General features: G+C 35.1%; 1 protein-coding gene and 1 long non-coding RNA gene across 2 annotated transcripts in view; one reads left to right on the forward strand and one right to left on the reverse strand.

Annotated features, from left to right (window-relative positions):
- The window catches only part of LOC138696955 (uncharacterized), a 375,310-nt gene that overhangs the window by 17,835 nt on the left and 336,038 nt on the right, over positions 1-21,437 (forward strand). The gene's annotated exons all lie outside the window — the stretch shown is intronic.
- LOC138696949 (sericin-1-like) lies at positions 7,351-14,984 on the reverse strand. The gene is made up of 2 exons (XM_069822469.1): positions 14,825-14,984; positions 7,351-8,854 (listed from the first exon to the last, which is right to left on the reverse strand). The coding sequence occupies exons 1-2, from the start codon at positions 14,892-14,894 to the stop codon at positions 8,283-8,285; spliced, it is 642 nt and encodes a 213-aa protein (XP_069678570.1). The 5' UTR covers positions 14,895-14,984; the 3' UTR covers positions 7,351-8,282.

Below are 21,437 nucleotides of genomic sequence, written 5' to 3' on the forward strand. Positions count from 1 at the left end.
ACAGATACTCACAAAATGTTATGCAATACATTCCACACATATCAAAGAGTATTTTAAAGAAAAAACGTTTCTTTATTGAAAATTTAATTTACCGGAAACAACAATAAAAGTGGGCGAGTGATTTAAAAATCCATAACGCAGGAAGTTTAAAAATGGCGACTCAACATCCGATAAGGGCACAGATACTCACAAAATGTTATGCAATGCATTCCACACATATCAAAGGGTATTTTAAAGAAAAAAACATTTTTTTGAAAATTTAATTTACCGGAAACAACAATAAAAGTGGGCGAGCGATTTAAAAATCCATAACGCAGGAAGTTTAAAAATGGCGACTCAACATCCGATAAGGGCACAGATACTCACAAAATGTTATGCAATGCATTCCACACATATCAGAGTATTTAAAAGAAAAAACATTTTTTTGAAAATTTAATTTACCGGAAACAACAATAAAAGTGGGCGAGCGATTTAAAAATCCATAACGCAGGAAGTTTAAAAATGGCGACTCAACATCCGATAAGGGCACAGATACTCACAAAATGTTATGCAATGCATTCCACACATATCAAAGTGTATTTTAAAGAAAAAACGTTTTTTTTAATTTAATTTACCGGAAACAACAATAAAAGTGGGCGAGTGATTTAAAAATCCATAACGCAGGAAGTTTAAAAATGGCGACTCAACATCCGATAAGGGCACAGATACTCACAAAATGTTATGCAATGCATTCCACACATATCAAAGAGTATTTTAAAGAAAAAACATTTTTTTGAAAATTTAATTTACCGGAAACAACAATAAAAGTGGGCGAGCGATTTAAAAATCCATAACGCAGGAAGTTTAAAAATGGCGACTCAACATCCGATAAGGGCACAGATACTCACAAAATGTTATGCAATGCATTCCACACATATCAAAGTGTATTTTAAAGAAAAAACGTTTTTTTTAATTTAATTTACCGGAAACAACAATAAAAGTGGGCGAGTGATTTAAAAATCCATAACGCAGGAAGTTTAAAAATGGCGACTCAACATCCGATAAGGGCACAGATACTCACAAAATGTTATGCAATGCATTCCACACATATCAAAGAGTATTTTAAAGAAAAAACATTTTTTTGAAAATTTAATTTACCGGAAACAACAATAAAAGTGGGCGAGCGATTTGAAAATCCATAACGCAGGAAGTTTAAAAATGGCGACTCAACATCCGATAAGGGCACAGATACTCACAAAATGTTATGCAATGCATTCCACACATATCAAAGGGTATTTTAAAGAAAAAACATTTGTTTTTGAAAATTTAATTTACCGGAAACAACAATAAAAGTGGGCGAGCGATTTAAAAATCCATAACGCAGGAAGTTTAAAAATGGCGACTCAACATCCGATAAGGGCACAGATACTCACAAAATGTTATGCAATGCATTCCACACATATCAAAGGGTATTTTAAAGAAAAAACATTTGTTTTTGAAAATTTAATTTACCGGAAACAACAATAAATGTGGGCGAGCGATTTAAAAATCCATAACGCAGGAAGTTTAAAAATGGCGACTCAACATCCGATAAGGGCACAGATATTCACAAAATGTTATGCTATGCATTCCACACATATCAAAGAGTATTTTAAAGAAAAAACATTTTTTTGAAAATTTAATTTACCGGAAACAACAATAAAAGTGGGCGAGCGATTTAAAAATCCATAACGCAGGAAGTTTAAAAATGGCTACTCAACATCCGATAAGGGCATAGATACTCACAAAATGTTATGCAATGCATTCCACACATATCAAAGTGTATTTTAAAGAAAAAACGTTTTTTTTTTTTTAAATTTAATTTACCGGAAACAACAATAAAAGTGGGCGAGTGATTTAAAAATCCATAACGCAGGAAGTTTAAAAATGGCGACTCAACATCCGATAAAGGCACAGATACTCACAAAATGTTATGCAATGCATTCCACACATATCAAAGAGTATTTTAAAGAAAAAACATTTTTTTGAAAATTTAATTTACCGGAAACAACAATAAAAGTGGGCGAGCGATTTAAAAATCCATAACGCAGGAAGTTTAAAAATGGCGACTCAACATCCGATAAGGGCACAGATACTCACAAAATGTTATGCAATGCATTCCACACATATCAAAGGGTATTTTAAAGAAAAAACATTTTTTTGAAAATTTAATTTACCGGAAACAACAATAAAAGTGGGCGAGCGATTTAAAAATCCATAACGCAGGAAGTTTAAAAATGGCGACTCAACATCCGATAAGGGCACAAATACTCACAAAATGTTATGCAATACATTCCACACATATCAAAGAGTATTTTAAAGAAAAAACATTTTTTTTTGAAAATTTAATTTACCGGAAACAACAATAAAAGTGGGCGAGCGATTTAAAAATCCATAACGCAGGAAGTTTAAAAATGGCTGCTCAACATCCGATAAGGGCACAGATACTCACAAAATGTTATGCAATGCATTCCACACATATCAAAGTGTATTTTAAAGAAAAAACGTTTTTTTTTTAATTTAATTTACCGGAAACAACAATAAAAGTGGGCGAGTGATTTAAAAATCCATAACGCAGGAAGTTTAAAAATGGCGACTCAACATCCGATAAGGGCACAGATACTCACAAAATGTTATGCAATGCATTCCACACATATCAAAGAGTATTTTAAAGAAAAAACATTTTTTTGAAAATTTAATTTACCGGAAACAACAATAAAAGTGGGCGAGCGATTTAAAAATCCATAACGCAGGAAGTTTAAAAATGGCGACTCAACATCCGATAAGGGCACAGATACTCACAAAATGTTATGCAATGCATTCCACACATATCAAAGTGTATTTTAAAGAAAAAACATTTGTTTTTGAAAATTTAATTTACCGGAAACAACAATAAAAGTGGGCGAGCGATTTAAAAATCCATAACGCAGGAAGTTTAAAAATGGCGACTCAACATCCGATAAGGGCACAGATACTCACAAAATGTTATGCTATGCATTCCACACATATCAAAGTGTATTTTAAAGAAAAAACATTTTTTTGAAAATTTAATTTACCGGAAACAACAATAAAAGTGGGCGAGCGATTTGAAAATCCATAACGCAGGAAGTTTAAAAATGGCGACTCAACATCCGATAAGGGCACAGATACTCACAAAATGTTATGCTATGCATTCCACACATATCAAAGTGTATTTTAAAGAAAAAACATTTTTTTGAAAATTTAATTTACCGGAAACAACAATAAAAGTGGGCGAGCGATTTGAAAATCCATAACGCAGGAAGTTTAAAAATGGCGACTCAACATCCGATAAGGGCACAGATACTCACAAAATGTTATGCAATGCATTCCACACATATCAAAGTGTATTTTAAAGAAAAAACATTTTTTTGAAAATTTAATTTACCGGAAACAACAATAAAAGTGGGCGAGCGATTTAAAAATCCATAACGCAGGAAGTTTAAAAATGGCGACTCAACATCCGATAAGGGCACAGATACTCACAAAATGTTATGCTATGCATTCCACACATATCACAGATTTTTTTTTTAATTTACTCGTTTTTCACCAAAAAATACCATCCTCTCCCCTTAAAAAACAGCCACACTGTTGGTGCGTAAATGTTTCATGAATGGGTCATATTCAGTAATTCTCCCGTTTCGGCATGTTTATGATTGTGATGTTTATCTCAAATTCCAGATTGTATAGTAACTTGTTTGGTGTAAAGCTGAAAGACTAGTGGTTGTTACAGTAATGGCTGAGTGTTGTTGTTGCGTGGGCTGTGAGTGCTATTACAGTAAGGAAATGAATAAGAATCAGGTGCGAGTCTGGGAAGAACCTGCATCAGGAGGTGTTGTGGAGAATGCGGTCGTAATTGCAGCTGGTAACTACAGTAGTTAGTCACGGCTCATGATCGCTGGTTCCTGTGAAGCGAATCAGACAAAGTAGTTGCAGAGTAAATAAAAAAAACATTTATTGCACGGAATTTGTTAAGCAGATCTATAAAACGTGCTCTGTTGTTTGGTTGAGTGACTACTGTATTTCACAGAACATTTAAACGAAATCTTGTTATGAATATAGAAGACGTTCACATCGTGGCTGACATCCATTGTCAAAATACTACTAGTATAAAAATAAGAACAGCCATGAAATCGCACAAGGGCAAGGGCCTACAGGGCTAGCTCGATTTTTGCCTGCTGTGCTGACTGGCTAGTTTCTTTCTCAAAGTTTGTGCACTCAGCTTATACACTACATTCCGTCTTTAATCTGTATACATGGTTCTTCAAAAGTGACGCATAATTGCAATTTGAATGACGTGATTTTTGACAAAAAGCTCAGACTCGTCAAACATTGCATTTAGAAATGAGTATTTCTAGTAAACAAAATATTTTTGTGACTATGGTTGTGAGAGTTGTGACGTCATCGATAACATTTTAAATGGCGCCCTATAGTTTTTGCGTATTTTATGTAATATTTAATTTGTTTTATGCAGAAGCAACATGCTTATGATTACTATAGTAACAATTTAGTTGTTCATACATTTTGGTGTTATGAAAGCAGCTTTATTAATGAAATCAACTTAAAACAAGATGTTCTTAATAGAAAATGAGAGAATGAATCTATTTTTCTTTATTATTGTCTGTTGTATTCAACATCGACTTTCACAAGGCCGTGGAAGAAAGAGCACGAAAGCATTGTTGATACATCATGAAGACCAACATTTAGACAATTCATGCAATAAGTATCTTTTCACAGTCCAGAACCGTAGTATGAGTTTCTCGATACAATTGTAGATAGTGAGCAGGCTGTATTTTATCCAACTGAATTCTTGAATTCTTTGAAACCATATAATTTAATATTTAATTTTGAATCACCAATAGTACCGGAACTATTACGAAATATTGACACATCAAAATTATGCAATGGAACAAGAATTGCTGTGAGAAAAAAGGTAATATAAGTGAAAATATTAACTGGTAAAACAAAAGGAGAAAATGTTTTTATCTCACGTATTCCTATGATACCTACTAACTTGCCTTTCGATTTTAAGCAACTGTAATTTTATTTCAGTGGGACTAGCATTTGTAATGGACATATTAAAACGAAGCTTAGGGATAGTCGCTCAAAGTTGCAATATTAACTTAGAAACTCCGTGTTTTTCACATTCCCAACTATGCAGCTTGCTCTCGAGTGGGCACACATAATAGTAATATGCGTTACAAGAGCGGTATGTTGACGTTTTCATGTTCGAGGAAAAGATTGAAAAAGCGAAACGTAGTTGAGCTTTTTTAATTTCCGAGAACATGAAAACAAACATACCGCTCGTGTATCGTACATTATTTTGTGCGAAGATCGTTTGTTACATACCTGAAAGACGAATTTCTAATTAGTTGCAATGAAATCTCCATCTTGGTTTCTGTTTAATGACGGCAACTTCGGAAAACCAAAATATCTTTCTTCAACATTGTTGCTATAAATGTTTTCTGTGTTTACTATACTCCAGCAGGCCGTGATGTACGTCTGTCTTTTTTCCCCCCCAGTCTATAAATGCGAACTTAAAACAAACGGTAAGGTTATGTAACGATTTATTTTTCATTTTAATATTTTAACAATATTATTTATATAACATATTGCAGTAATAACATCGGCATCTGGAATCTTGTTGATTTTTTCACGGCTTCCTTAATGTTACTTGTATCAGGAATGCAATAAGTTTCGTGGAGTAGTAGACTTTACTTAATTTTTGCAAATATTTAAAAACAATAATTAACAGTGCAATTTAGGTGAAATTGCAGTGGTAAGTTTCCAATTTATAATTATTACTATGTAAAACGTCTCTAAAAATAATATGTTAAAAGCCTAAAGCAGTAAAATGAATGTCGCGCTTAAGCGGTAAGAAGAGGGAAATTGTTATGTGTGTTACGTTGGGAATACTGAATGTGGAATTTCACACTTACCGCGTATTGGTTCTGTTCGGAAAACAAGCAAATACGCACGATCTCGCACAAACATATTTTATATACATATATTTATGCAAAGGAGGGGAAAACAAAGCATTTTACACATAGGGCCTATCAAAAAGCAGTTCCATGATATTTTTGTTATGTTCCTAATGTTAGTATGTGACTGTACATAATCTTAGTGAAAATAACATTCTATTAATTCTAAATTATACGTGTCTCAAAATATTGTTGTTCATGTCCGAAAATGTGTTACTGCGAGATTCTATCTGTATAATCACGTTGCCAATCAGTTAAGCATTGTGGGAAGAACAATGTCTTAATTTCTAAAATATAGGCCTACGTATCCCACAATATTATTATTTATGTTAAAAAGTGACTTATTGCGAATTTATGTATTGTATCTTTATTTTGTATACAAAATAAGATATATAATTAATATATTCTTAATTTCTGGGATATAATTTCTCAAGTCATATTTAAAAAAAAAAAAAAAAACTTGGTATCATATAAACTGACGTACAGCGGTCAAGGGGTAAAAATATTCAAATATAAATTAAATTACATGACGTACATATTGATTCTTTGGTATGACCGATAGAGAGATACATTTTTGCTGACGATGACACCCCAACGGGTTAAGACTGTTAACAAGGAAATCCTCTATTTATCGTCAGCTCTCTCTGAAGTTAATGTAGCCTACACATAGTCGTGAAATTACGTGAAATGTGTGTCAGGAGAGCTTCACATCAATGTATGGATCTTATATAATTTTATCTCTGCCTCTGTGTAACGTAACATTTGCGGTGGGGAGGAAAAGAGATAGGAGAAAGGTTGTAATGCTTTTTAATACTCTAACGCTCACGAATAATATAAGGCACTTGAAATTTAACAGTCACTGGCCACCAGAGATGAAATGTGAGATCTGTAGAACATTGGCTCAACGCTATGTGGTGTATAGGGACCAAGGGGTGTTTTTTTGTTGTGCTGAACTTCAAGACAATGCTAACTCATTTAAAGTTCGTGTGACTGTAGCCTATATATATTTTCGTTGGTTTTACTTTGTTTATAGTTTGATTTTTTCTTTATATTATTTTATTTCTGGTGATGTAGAAGAGATGGTCTAGTGTCCTTAACTACACCAGACTAAATAAATAGGGTAAATTAGGGTCTGTTGGACACTTTGTACTGTAACGTGTTACCTCGTCACTTGTGGGCACCACATTCTGCTAGAAGTCAATGACGGAAGTAGCCACGAGTGAAGTTATTGTTTAAAGTAGAAATAAAAAATCCTGATGGATGGAGAGACTTAACTTTTTACAGGAAGGTAATGCATTTGGAAAAGGATATTAAAGAAGAAAATGAAAACGTATAAGTTTATAAAATATCATTTAATATCATGGCATTTGATAAAAATAATCTATTGCACATAATGTTCAGCGTTTCTAGATAATCTCACGTGTCTTTAAGAATTGCTTACTGGAATAATAAAAATGGCCTCACAAAACCTACTTACACAGTTACAGTTTTTCTGATTCGTTTCTGTTCATTCACTCTTCATTTGTCAATTGTTATATTAACAAGGAACTCCAGTCGATTAACAATGGAATAAAATCTTGTTCTCAATATAATAGATAATTTCACAATTAAAAAACGAAGTATGAAATGAAAACACAACGAAGTTACAGACATGAATATTTTAATTTTCATTTAAAATCGATTCTGTAATACAAAGAATAATAAAATATCTCGATGTCTAAATTTTGAATCCATAATTAAGGATTCATAAAAAAAATAAATTGAAGCACAATGAAAGACATGAAAAAATAAAAAGCAAAAACTCTTGACGCTTAATTTGAAGTAATTTTTGCCTAATACGAAAGAAAATCAGAAAGAAAGAATCCCTTCCTTTCATGTAGGCTAACTCATTTATAAAACCTTGCTAAGTCATGGAAAATGCTTTAAATATGTAGCCTTACAATTTCTTACTGGTTTCAAAGGAGAAGTTTTAAATTTATTATCGTTTCTGGCTTCCCAAACTCCAGATTATGTTTGTTGACTAATAACTGACTTTGGAGGTTCCTTGTCAGTATGGACTAGTTGTTAAAAAATGATATGTTTTGTCGCCATAGAAACCTTACATTTCGACTTTGTCGCTATAGCCTTCTTCTGTCTCTTAGGCAATAAGTCATTTTCATTTCAGCCACATAAAAAGTGAAAGACGAGCGCGTCAAGAGCTATTTGTAATCTCAATGCTGGAGCCAATGTCTTTGTGGAAGTGTATTTTCAAAACGCTCGACGTGTCTATTTGCCATGGCTGTGGGAGTTGCTGGAAGACCCAGCCTGACTGGATGAACCGCTCTTGCCGTGTCCATGTCCACCGCCAGAGGAAGCGCCGCTGGACGAGCTAGACTGACTTGAACTGCCGCTGCCTCCGTGACCCCTGCCGCCGCTGCTGCTGCTGCTCTGGCTCTGTGACGAGGAAGAACTGCCGGAACCGTTTCCTCCACCGTTTGAGTAACTCTCGCTCTTGGAGCTGCTGGAAGACTCGCTGAAGCTGCCGCCCCCGAATCCATTGCCGTGACCTCCACGACCTCCGTAACCCCCTGGACCTCCGGGACCTCGTCCACCAGAGCCGCCACTGCTGCCGGCTTGACTGCTGCTGGAGGATTGAGATTGGCTTCCGGACCCTCCGATACCGCCGCCTCCGGAGGCAGAGCTCTGGGACTTGCTGGACGACTGAGACTGGCTGCCTGAACCACCGCCTAATCCTACGTTGGGGGCGTGGTGGTGATCCGGCGACCTCCTGACTCTCAGAGCCTCTGCTTCTTCATCTTGAACCGGAACGGCGAAGACTACCGGGTACGGGGCGAAAGCTAAACACAAGACAACATTCGAGTCTATTAATTCAGGGGAAACAGAGGCGAGTTGTGCATTTGATAACAAGAAACAAGTTAATGAACTCGTATAGAAAATTCTCTTCAAAATAAGCATATTGTCTTATTTTCACAGCAGATATAAAATTAAAAAGTGGCAAGGGATTAAAGGAATCCCAGTCATTGCGTTAAATGTCTATACTCGAATTTAAGTAATAATAATAATAATAATAATAATAATAATAATAATAATAATAATAATTTTACATACAGAGACATCATTTTATTGTTACTAACATTTCTAATATTAACCTGACTATACCCTTCCACGACTGGAGTTCGATGATACTGGCGTAAAATACAAATCACTTTACTAGGTATAGGAGGGAAGAAAAGTAGTTCATCCATCTACGTAAACTAGGAATTATCGCGATTTTGAGTTTGATAATTTTCATTACGATTTTGTTTAATCAAAATACAGTACTGTATTAATAGTAAGTTTTTTATTCATGAACTGAGCTGTCCATGCGGACGTATTCATTATGCAGTGTATATTATACTGTCTACAGCACATTAGCATACAATATAGAGAATGAATTTAAATTTAAAAATAATCACAATATGGACATTTAAACACATTTTTGAAAATGGTGGCAGTTTATTTCGACACAGGCTTCAGTTCTTTTATGCATATTATCGCACTATAGACTATTGTACCTGATTCCAATTACCACTTTCGTCGTTCGTACTAGTAATTCATGTGGAAATAATTCTGTACTTAATCTATAAAAGATTACCTGACGCCCTGTAAATTCAATCTTCACTTCTGCCCGATCAAAAAATTAATTAAGAAATGCTTTAAACAAATTGTTCTTTGCGTTTACATTGTTGTGAAGGTTCAAATGAACGTATACATCTGTTTTGTGCATATAATTTTTTATGTTTCCAATTCCGCCAACATAATATAATAATTTCTGAATTCCCATAACAATTGTAAAATAAGAAAAATACCAATGCACAACAATGCTTTCAGGCATTGTTAGTAGTAAATATATCCTACATCAGTGTAGTAATATATACCAATATTCATCAATTCAATTAATATTTGTGAAGGAACTATTAAAAAAACCTTTAAAATTAAGATTATTTTAATAATTTTCACACCTCTGTAAATGAGGTCCTTCACACTCAGCCACAGCCACAGAATAGTGATGTTGCAGACGCTCTGAGTGCTTGGATTCGCCGCTAGTGGCGGTCACTAAAAATGGCGCTTAAATTGTTTGTTTCAGATGTGGCCACAGCCACGCCACTGTTTTAGTGGAGCGTCTGTAGCGTAGTCAGCAGCGTCCCTCAAATCCAATACAAATCTTCCCTTTCTTAGGGCTGTTCTTTGTTCTGTATGCATTGTATGTGAATTGGAATTTCCTGTTTCTTGTAGAATGTCTTATTTTATTCTAAGATCAGATAGGGCATGATCGAGTTGGTCAGTGACTGTGCTGCTCTTGGAAGGTTCCGAGAAAGACAACATCGATTGCATTGCACACAGACGTGATTGCTTCATAACCAGTCTGACCTCCAGCACTATTCTCGTGCCTGGCCTTGTTTAGAACTAATTACCTCACGCACGACCCAGGCGTTGAGCACCACAATGGAACTGCTCTCTTTGTTCGGACCTTGTCAATGGCAACAATCAAGCTGGTTACAAGTTCCCCTGCTTTGTACTTACTTCCTTTTGGCTACACACATAAATTTTGCTCATAATTTTTAACTTCATCTGACGGGATAGGGCCTAACATTTTAAATTTAATTGATTAATTAATTTATATAATCTGAAACGATTAATACCATAAAGCTTTCTCTTACATCCTACCAGATAGCACACATAAGTGAAGAGTCCACTGCAAGAATGATGGATGTCACTTTCTTGTCGAAAATGAACCAAGACTGTCAATGCATAGCTTAAGACATATAGAATGTGCATACAGAGTTATATGGCATTAACACTGATAGTCATTGTCCAGTAATGATCGGAAAATCACAGTTAAGCTTTGAGCGCTAAGCATTTCAAACTTTCAATTGCTTCTCCTGCAAAATGTATTCCAAATGACATCCAACATTCTTGCAGTGGACTCTTCAAATACAAAAAAGATACAAACATTGACAAAAATAATACAATAGTAATTTATGTGTCAAGGGCGAAATGAAGATATTTATAGCGAGGGCTACGGGTTTGCTGCCTCTGGCCCGAGGGTGCAAGTGGCCCGAGGTTTAAACATGAAATTTCACCATGGTTCATACATTATTTTCTGGCGCACTAATACGTATTTGAATTAAAACTTTTTGATAAGAGTTTTAAGTTAGAAATTCGCTTTGTGTTTGTATGTCTTGTTTAGCGTGTTCTGTTTTGGTATCTAGGGACTGTGTACACTAGAAAGAAAAAAGAATACGTAGAATAAAAATTATTCGTTGAGGAAGGCCATGCATGATGCTATTATTTCTTTGTCGTTAAGTTACCAGTCTCTGAATTTAATAAACAATGTTCTGTTATGTTGGAAATGATGTTGGGATCTGTTGAAACCGAAATTCCTTCTGGAGTTGTTATTAAAGCCAAACAAGCTGAAATATTTACATATTTTTTAAAAACTAATCTCAGGAAAATAGCTTCCACTTCGCCATGTTTGTTAAAGTCCTCGGAAAACGATATAATTTCGTATCGGCATTTCTTTTGTAGCGCAGTGTAAAATTTATAATCGAAGTGAAATGTTTTTCTTTTCATATTGTAGGCAACATCTTTTTGCGGAATACACAAAACGAATGTTAATCATTTATACAGGCCCAAGTGCATATTAAATGGTTTAATTGAGGTTTCCAATTCAAGAAAATAAACTAGGAACAATAATGCAATTCGTAGCATAGTAAAAAAACTGAATTGCTACGAAACATGTAAGATGTCTGAGAAAATATACGTTACGTTCCTGGTACTCGCTTTGTTTTGATATCTGATAACAGTGATAGAATTAATTGTTCATTATGTTACTTTCATAATGCATTAATTTTTTCGTAAGGAATTGATATATCATTGTGGAAATTTTAAAATGTGATTGTGAGATTTCCTGAGAATAATTTATTCATCTTACGAGTAAATTCACAAAAGTGTAGTATTTAAAAGAAAGTCTTTTAAGAAGCTACTCATGCCTAAACGAGCTGACCGGGGTTCAAATCCTGGTTGGGACGAGTTACCTGGTTGAGGTTTTTTTCCGTGGTTTTCCCTCAATCCAATAGAAGCAAATGCTGGATAATGTTACCTTCATCTCATTCAGACGCTAGATAACCATAGCAGTTGATAAAGCGTCGTAAAATAACCAATTAATAAACTATAAGCTACTCTCATTATTGTGTCTTAGAAAGGCGTCCATTTTAAAGTAAAAAAACGTATTCATTATATAGCAACTGTTTCAGAATCGAATAATTACTCTAAGTTTTTAAAAATAAATAAAACGTTTTTTTTTTTTGCAACTCCCTGGGTTTCCTAAGGGGATTCCCAGTGGTCTATACAAGCAATGTTAAATTAACATAATTCGTGTTCCTTTATCTCACCAACCAGTAGACGTAAACTCTGAAATTTTTATGAGTGGTATTTTGTTTTTCGCTTTACATATTATAACTCAGGGGTTTAATTGCAATCATAACTTAGAAGATATACATTTTTTATAAATACATTTTTTATTAAAAAATGGCCAAAATTTGCTTTTTTATTTATTTTTTCTTCCGAAGTATATTATTAAAAAACTACATAACGATTGGCCATTTCAGAAGAGAAACGACTCAAAATTTAAAGTTTTGAGAAACCTGCATCTTAAAGCTTCATGTTGCTGTGAAAATCCAATTAAAATTACCTCAGATTCTGTTAATGATGTTTAATATAGCTCTAATGTGCAAAATATATAATTGTTTCATTAGGAGATAAAAACACATTTATTCATCCTATGGCAGCCATACATAGGAGATTTTGAATTCTTACATTTTCGAAACAAATAAAATTATATATAGCAGATTTTATTATTTGCTGTATCACAATTTAAGTTATTTAATAGAGTAAAAATCTGAAAATCGATAAATATGTCACATAGGAGTTATTGCAGGAACAACGACGATATACTGCAAGTTACAAATTAGAGTGTGTTAATTGGATTTTTCTCAGCAACGTGAACCTCTAAAATGGAGTATCCTCATAACTTTAAATTTTGAATTGTTTCACTTTTGAACTGACCCATCAATAATATGTTATAAAACTCTAGAGACTACTTAGTAAAATATACGAGGGAAAATCATAAAGTTCTGCCTCGGTAATTTGAGAGAAAATGGTACATTACTACAAAAGAAATTAGTTTCGAGAAAACGAATTGAAATAACAGTACATTTTCGTATCTTACGAAATTTTCGCTGACAGCATCCAGTTAAATTTAATGAATATGAAATGGAAAACATTACACTTTATATATAATTTGAAAGGCCTCTATTTCACGGATTATAAAACTGCACCATCAGATTTGAGACACATGCAGATCAACCGCATGAGGTGGACAGTGAAAAGAAACGGATCCATGAACCAACAATCCCGTTCTATAAAGATAAATATAGCCTGTCCCACATTGATGTAATAGGTCTGATGGTGGGAGCACGAGGTACCATACCCTCCTTCTTTGCCAACAAATGTAAAAACCTGGGCTAACACACAGCATTGTGAAGGAAATAGCCATTAGTGCCCTCAAAGGATCGGTTTAGATATTGAGAAATCACTTGTATGGGAGTGATAATGGAAATTTGAAGTTATCTTAACCGATGGCTGTTGATTGGTTTAGATATCAGTGCCAACAAATCTGTACTATTATTTTTCTCGCGGTATATGGCATTCAAATCATTTTAACCTGATATTTTTCCCCCCTTTCTTAACTGTAAATGAGCACAAACGCTACTTAGGTGTAAATTTTTCTGACTTTTGTATATTCGATTCCCTAACTGTTTCAAATGTATATCATTTTACCTTTTAGGTGTGTTTCCAAATTATGTAATACGCTTTGTCAAATCTGGGAACCTTTTTATAAGGGAAACTAAATGTATTATTATTATATTTCTTGAAGAATTTCAGACTATAAACCCCATAAAAGAAATACGAGACAAGCGATACATTTGTTGTAGTTTGCAGAGTAGATAGATCTCAGCATTAAGGGAAGACTCCACTGACAATCATGAAAATTTTTCCAAATTTTTTTTTAGCTATTTCACTTATTCAGAATTTATATTTTCATACCCCAAATGGATTCAGCTCAATTCTGATTACAAATACTCGTATGTTTACACTTATTAAATTAAGGCTGGAAGGGGGTGTGGAATTTAAAGAGCTGTAAAAATTGTTTTTCATCGAAGAATTCTTTTCTAAAATTTCTGATTACAAATCTAGTAACTTTTTGTTGGCTCCTTGAAGTTACTAGATGAATGTAGCGGAGGAGAATATTAATTTACATAAATATTCATCTTATTTTCAAATCTATTTTTCTGTGTTCATTTTTGTTGATTCAACACCAACTTTCTTATGCCAAATATTAATCAATCTGGATGAAATTTTTACTGCAAGTATTTATGAGGTAGCTGCATGTTTCCATGCATTTATTTTGTGAGAAATGCTGCTAGTTTATTTTATTAATATTTTTTAAGAGTATTTGTAATCAGAATTGAGCTGAATCCGTTTGGGGTATGAAAATATAAATTCTGAATAAGTGAAATAGCTAAAAAAATTTGGAAAAATTTTCATGATTTTCAATGGAGTCTTCCCTTAATGCAAAATATCTAATCTAGATGTATAGCAAATGCAGCCACTTTCATTACATTCGTTTTATTACTTTCACTACTTAAGAAATTAAAGAGGAATTTTAAAATTCTAGTGTGATATGTTATAAGATTGATACGTACCGAGAGCTGCTGACTGAGCCACAGCCACGAGGGCCGCTACTCCAAGAAGCAGAACAGCGAGCTTGTGCATGTTGCCGACTTGAGCCTGATTGGTGATCTGGTGTGGATCGCCGCTCTGGATTCCATTTTATACCCTTACTACTTGTCTGGGGGATTTTTGTTGCTCTCCAGTTACTAGAATTAGTGATGCTCTCAGTTCTTACACCTCGGCTCCCCCTCTACGCCCTCCCCGCTGCTACCTGGCGCGGTGAATACTTTGGCCTTGTCCTTCATTAAAATCTGTTTGTGTACAATCGCGTGAACAAAAAGTTCCGATCCATGCAAAATCTCTCGCTGCAATTTTGTTACTAATTTTAATAGTTTTTTTTTGCGAGCTTGAAGCCCAAATAAAAATAGGAATTCCTGTAATAAGTAAATGTAGAATCGTTTCGCGGAATTTGAACGCGACTTAAGAGAAAAACTGTGATGAATTCGTACCCTTAAGGTATTTATTTCAGTGTTCTGTAGCGTTTCTTACTATCAATCAGGTGAACACGGTTTAGATTCCCGATTCGAAGTTCCAATAGGATCATGAGTTTCCTTCATCTTTTGTTGTTTTAAGGGAACATTTTGGTGACAAGTATGAATATTTTAATAATAATAATAATAATAATAATGATAATAATAATAATGATAATAATAATAATAATAATGTTTTATTTTCGCTGGCAGAGTCAAGGCCATAAGGCCTTCTCTTCCACTCAACCAGCCTTAATCAATACAATACATATTTAAATTACGAATATTTACACTACACTTAAAAGGTTCTCCAGCAATATTCTTCAGTTAAGTTAACGACTAGTAGACTACATATTTATTTAAATTTAGATAAACCTATAAGGTAAAATAGTAACTTAATTTATGAGCTAATTTAATTCAATCAATTATAATTAATTTGAGGTTTGAGATAGCTAGTAAAATGATGAAAATTAATTTAATATAATCTTACTAGAACTATGTTACAGGGAGAAAAAAAAATATATAAATCTAAAATATATTTTTTAGTAAGTTATTTTATGACGCTTTATCAACATCTTTGGCTATTTAGCGTCTGAATGAGATGAAGGTGATAATGCCGGTGAAGTGAGTCCAAGGTCCAACACCGAAAGTTACCCAGCATTTGCTCATATTGGGTCGAGGGAAAACCCCGGAAAAAACCTCAACCAGGTAACTTGCCCTGACCGGGAATCGAACCCGGGCCACCTGGTTTCGCGGATAGACGCGCTAACCGTTAATCCACAGGTGTGGACTCTAAAATATATTTCTATAATGAGAATATTAATGTAATTGCCATTAGAGGTTTTGAAAATCTATTTAGAGAAATTAATGTTAATAATAGGAATGAACAGATGTTAGTTTCATTATACTGTAATATGTAATAAATATTAATCAGCAATTAATTTGTTAAGTAAGAATTTATGTAATTTTGACCTAAATGAAGTTATTGTCCAACAACCCTTTACATCACTCGATAGCGAGTTCCAATTTCTAGCAACTGAAACTGTATAAGATGAAGAATATAAAGATGTCTTGTGGTAGGGTATTATGAGTAAATTGTTCTGATGAGATCTTGTACTTAGCTGATGATATGCGGATAAATTTTGAAAACGAGAAGCCAAATAGATTGGGGTAGCGGTGCGCAGAATTTGAAATAATAGAACAAGAAAATGCAGGGCTCGTCGATCGCTTGACCTTAGCCAAGACAGATATGCGGATAAATTTTGAAAACGAGAAGCCAAATAGATTGGGGTAGCTGTGCGCAGAATTTGAAATAATAGAACAAGAAAATGCAGGGCTCGTCGATCGCTTGACCTTAGCCAAGACAGATATGCGGATAAATTTTGAAAACGAGAAGCCAAATAGATTGGGGTAGCTGTGCGCAGAATTTGAAATAATAGAACAAGAAAATGCAGGGCTCGTCGATCGCTTGACCTTAGCCAAGACAGATATGCGGATAAATTTTGAAAACGAGAAGCCAAATAGATTGGGGTAGCTGTGCGCAGAATTTGAAATAATAGAACAAGAAAATGCAGGGCTCGTCGATCGCTTGACCTTAGCCAAGACAGATATGCGGATAAATTTTGAAAACGAGAAGCCAAATAGATTGGGGTAGCTGTGCGCAGAATTTGAAATAATAGAACAAGAAAATGCAGGGCTCGTCGATCGCTTGACCTTAGCCAAGACAGATATGCGGATAAATTTTGAAAACGAGAAGCCAAATAGATTGGGGTAGCTGTGCGCAGAATTTGAAATAATAGAACAAGAAAATGCAGGGCTCGTCGATCGCTTGACCTTAGCCAAGACAGATATGCGGATAAATTTTGAAAACGAGAAGCCAAATAGATTGGGGTAGCTGTGCGCAGAATTTGAAATAATAGAACAAGAAAATGCAGGGCTCGTCGATCGCTTGACCTTAGCCAAGACAGATATGCGGATAAATTTTGAAAACGAGAAGCCAAATAGATTGGGGTAGCTGTGCGCAGAATTTGAAATAATAGAACAAGAAAATGCAGGGCTCGTCGATCGCTTGACCTTAGCCAAGACAGATATGCGGATAAATTTTGAAAACGAGAAGCCAAATAGATTGGGGTAGCTGTGCGCAGAATTTGAAATAATAGAACAAGAAAATGCAGGGCTCGTCGATCGCTTGACCTTAGCCAAGACAGATATGCGGATAAATTTTGAAAACGAGAAGCCAAATAGATTGGGGTAGCTGTGCGCAGAATTTGAAATAATAGAACAAGAAAATGCAGGGCTCGTCGATCGCTTGACCTTAGCCAAGACAGATATGCGGATAAATTTTGAAAACGAGAAGCCAAATAGATTGGGGTAGCTGTGCGCAGAATTTGAAATAATAGAACAAGAAAATGCAGGGCTCGTCGATCGCTTGACCTTAGCCAAGACAGATATGCGGATAAATTTTGAAAACGAGAAGCCAAATAGATTGGGGTAGCTGTGCGCAGAATTTGAAATAATAGAACAAGAAAATGCAGGGCTCGTCGATCGCTTGACCTTAGCCAAGACAGATATGCGGATAAATTTTGAAAACGAGAAGCCAAATAGATTGGGGTAGCTGTGCGCAGAATTTGAAATAAGAGAACAAGAGAATGCAGGGCTCGTCGATCGCTTAGCCTTAGCCAAGACAGAGTTTGGAAAGACGGGGAAACATGATCATACTTACGAATATTACAAATATAACGGACGCACGCATTATGCACACGTTGTAGCCTGCTGCTCAAATTTGCATTTAGGTTTAGGAATTTTCTCCCCATTTAAAAACACTATTTCTATGTGTACTTTCACCCTGCCAAAGAAATTTCTTTAATTCCGTTTCTAAGTTGATTTAAAAATGTTTTCCAATATGTGTGTGTGCAACAGAATGAAACTATTACTTTTAAATTGCCATTTACCGTTTTTTTGGTAGTATTTCTGATTCAATCTTTTATAGCAAATATGTGGAGTCTTCATGAAATTTTGCACATAGGCACCATACCCTAGATCAGTTACACATATCGTTTTGTGTAAGTTTGATTGTACCCCGAATAATAATACGATGAAAGAGTAATGGAACGGAGAAAAATTCTCTCCGGCGCCGGGATTTGAACCCGGGTTTTCAGCTCTACGTGCTGATGCTTTATCCACTAAGCCACACCGGATACAACCCCGGCGTCGGACAGAATCGTCTCAGATTAAGCTCCAATTCTTGGGTTCCCTCTAGTGGCCGCCCTCTGCACTACGTCATAGATGTCTATGAACCTAGGACCGAAGTCCACACATGTGCTGAGGTGCACTCGTTATGAGTGACTAGTTGGCCGGGATCCGACGGAATAAGCGCCGTCTTAAATCACGGAGTGATTTACGCATATCATGTATATTGTTTTATTTTAATGTACCGAAGTACATATGATATTTCCGTACAGATATTCTGCGTCATCATACGATGAAAGAGTAATGGAACGGAGAAAAATTCTCTCCGGCGCCGGGATTTGAACCCGGGTTTTCAGCTCTACGTGCTGATGCTTTATCCACTAAGCCACACCAGATACCACCCCGGCGCCGAACAGAATCGTCTCAGATTAAGCTCCAACTCTTGGGTTCCCTCTAGTGGCCGCCCTCTGCACTACGTCATAGATGTCTATGAACGTAGGACTGAAGTCCACACATGTGCTGAGGTGCACTCGTTATGAGTGACTAGTTGGCCGGGAGACGATTCTGTTCGGCGCCGGGGTGGTATCCGGTGTGGCTTAGTGGATAAAGCATCAGCACGTAGAGCTGAAAACCCGGGTTCAAATCCCGGCGCCGGAGAGAATTTTTCTCCGTTCCATTACTCTTTCATCGTATGATGACGCAGAATATCTGCATGAAAATGTCATATATACTTCGGTACATTAAAATAATATACCGAATAATAATGTTTATTGTCGTAAAATTAAAAAAATAATAATAAATTCTACAATTTGGAATTCTCGTTAGAGATCTTTCCTTCTCCACTTTGTCCTAGAGTAGTGATCGACAGAATTTTTGTCATCACACTTCTCTAGCTGAAGAGGCGAATTGAAGCCGAAACAGAGAAAAACGCAAAACAATAAATAGAGTTTATACTCTTGAAAATACGTACAAGTTTGTGTTTTCATAGACCTTTGCCAAAGGTTTGATCCTTTGATTGCATTTGGTATTATCCTTTGCAATCTTTGGATCTTCCAAAGGCTTTGGCCTGTGATACACAAAATGGGACGATATTCTTTAACCCAGTTTGCGAATCTCCGGTTTCGAACTATTCGGTTCTCATCAGCATGACGAAGAAGTCGTGGAACGGCGATCTTGTCAGAAATATTGCAAAAGCAAAGTCAAAAGGCATAAGCCAAAAGACAAAGCAAAAGCAATTGACAATTTTGCTAAGTAGGTGATATTAAGGTGATAATTAAGGTGATAATAATAAGTATAAATTTTGAAGACAATAATTACAAAACTGAAGGACTGATAGGGAAACTTATACAAGGAGCTATTTCTCTAACTAGTCTTCGCCACGTATTAAAATGTGATACACCTGAAATTAAATTTGACTAAAAGTACAGGATGTTCAAGAATACCAAAAATAATTGAAAATTTATTATTAAAAAACTATGAGACCAATTACTTTGAAATCTGTTGAAATACATTGCCAGTAGAAACATAATGTGAAAATCTTGTTGAAATCTGTTACTCGTAAATAGAAAAAAAAAGTTTTGAAAATTACCGGAGTGTCCCCTTTAAGCGATGATCTGGCGTCAATAACTTCGGAAGTTCGAAGAAAACTTGAAGGATCAACATGACAATAAACTATTTGATCACATATCAACTTTCAAAGAAGTCTTTCTTTGTCTTGTTTTGCACCCCATTGTACCGATATAGAAACTAATGCGGTTTATAGGAGGGGGGGCATACCTTCGAGTTAACATTACATTCTCTAACATTGCGAACCTCCCTGACCCTGTGGTCAGCACAATGCAGGACCACCGCGGAGACGTCATAGGTGAAGTGCCGTGCAGTGACTCGAACCACGGACCGCCTGTTTGGAAATCATTATCCGTTGAGCCCTAGCGGCAGACCATAATTTTTTTCTTATTAAATTTGCTCTACATGGAGTAAACGATACATAATTACAACATACGATATACTGGGGTATGTCTTACAGGTTTCAGTTATCCATTGAAATTTTATGGAGAAGAAAAAGACGATAATGTAGGAAATTAATCTCATTTTGTACTAGAATGTACAAACTTATCATAATTACTATCTGAATTTAAAATAGCATGCTTATGTCTAATTAATCCTGGAAATAAATGTATCTTTATGCATCTCAAATTCATTAATAATTCATATAATTATGACCATGATAAACAACTACCTGAATTGTGTAGCTTTATATATAGACAACGTTAGCTAGATGCAAGTTTAGAATCTGGCTCAATGTATAGGGTACTAGACATTTTCGTCAGTCGAAATGTCTGCAAATGGACCTATAAAATTAAGGGCTTAAGATTAGTATACAAAAAGTTGTAGGTACTTACACTGTACACCAAAATGAAGTCGAAATTTTGGCTTTGGATATAAAACAGTATAAATGGTTACAAATTAACTTATAAACTTTAAATTAGTGGACGAAAACTTGTTGATATTTGTACCTTGGATCAAAAGGAAAAAGTGGACATTTTGTCTTTGCACATAAGTAATGGACATGTCTTCAAATGGACTGGCAAACTTACGGAATTAATCTCAATACTCAAAAAGTTGTGGATACGTGTACTGTAGTTAAAAATGGAGAAGTGAGCATTTTTTCTTTAGACATAGCTACTAATGGATGAATTTATGGACTTCACATTAATGGGAGAGAATTTGTGGGAATTTGTACTTTGGACCAAAAGGAATAAGTACACGTTTTGTCATTGGACATAAAGCAGTCTGCAAATGGACCTATATAAGTTTATGTTAATGGACTAACATTTGTTGATTTTTGTATTGTTGATCAAAGGAAAAAGTTGACATTTTGTCTTTAGTGGTCATGGCTACAAATGGCCCTATAAATTTACGGACT

Source organism: Periplaneta americana, chromosome 3 (genome assembly GCF_040183065.1).
Source record: "Periplaneta americana isolate PAMFEO1 chromosome 3, P.americana_PAMFEO1_priV1, whole genome shotgun sequence".
In the NCBI taxonomy this organism is placed as follows: Eukaryota; Metazoa; Arthropoda; class Insecta; order Blattodea; family Blattidae; genus Periplaneta; species Periplaneta americana.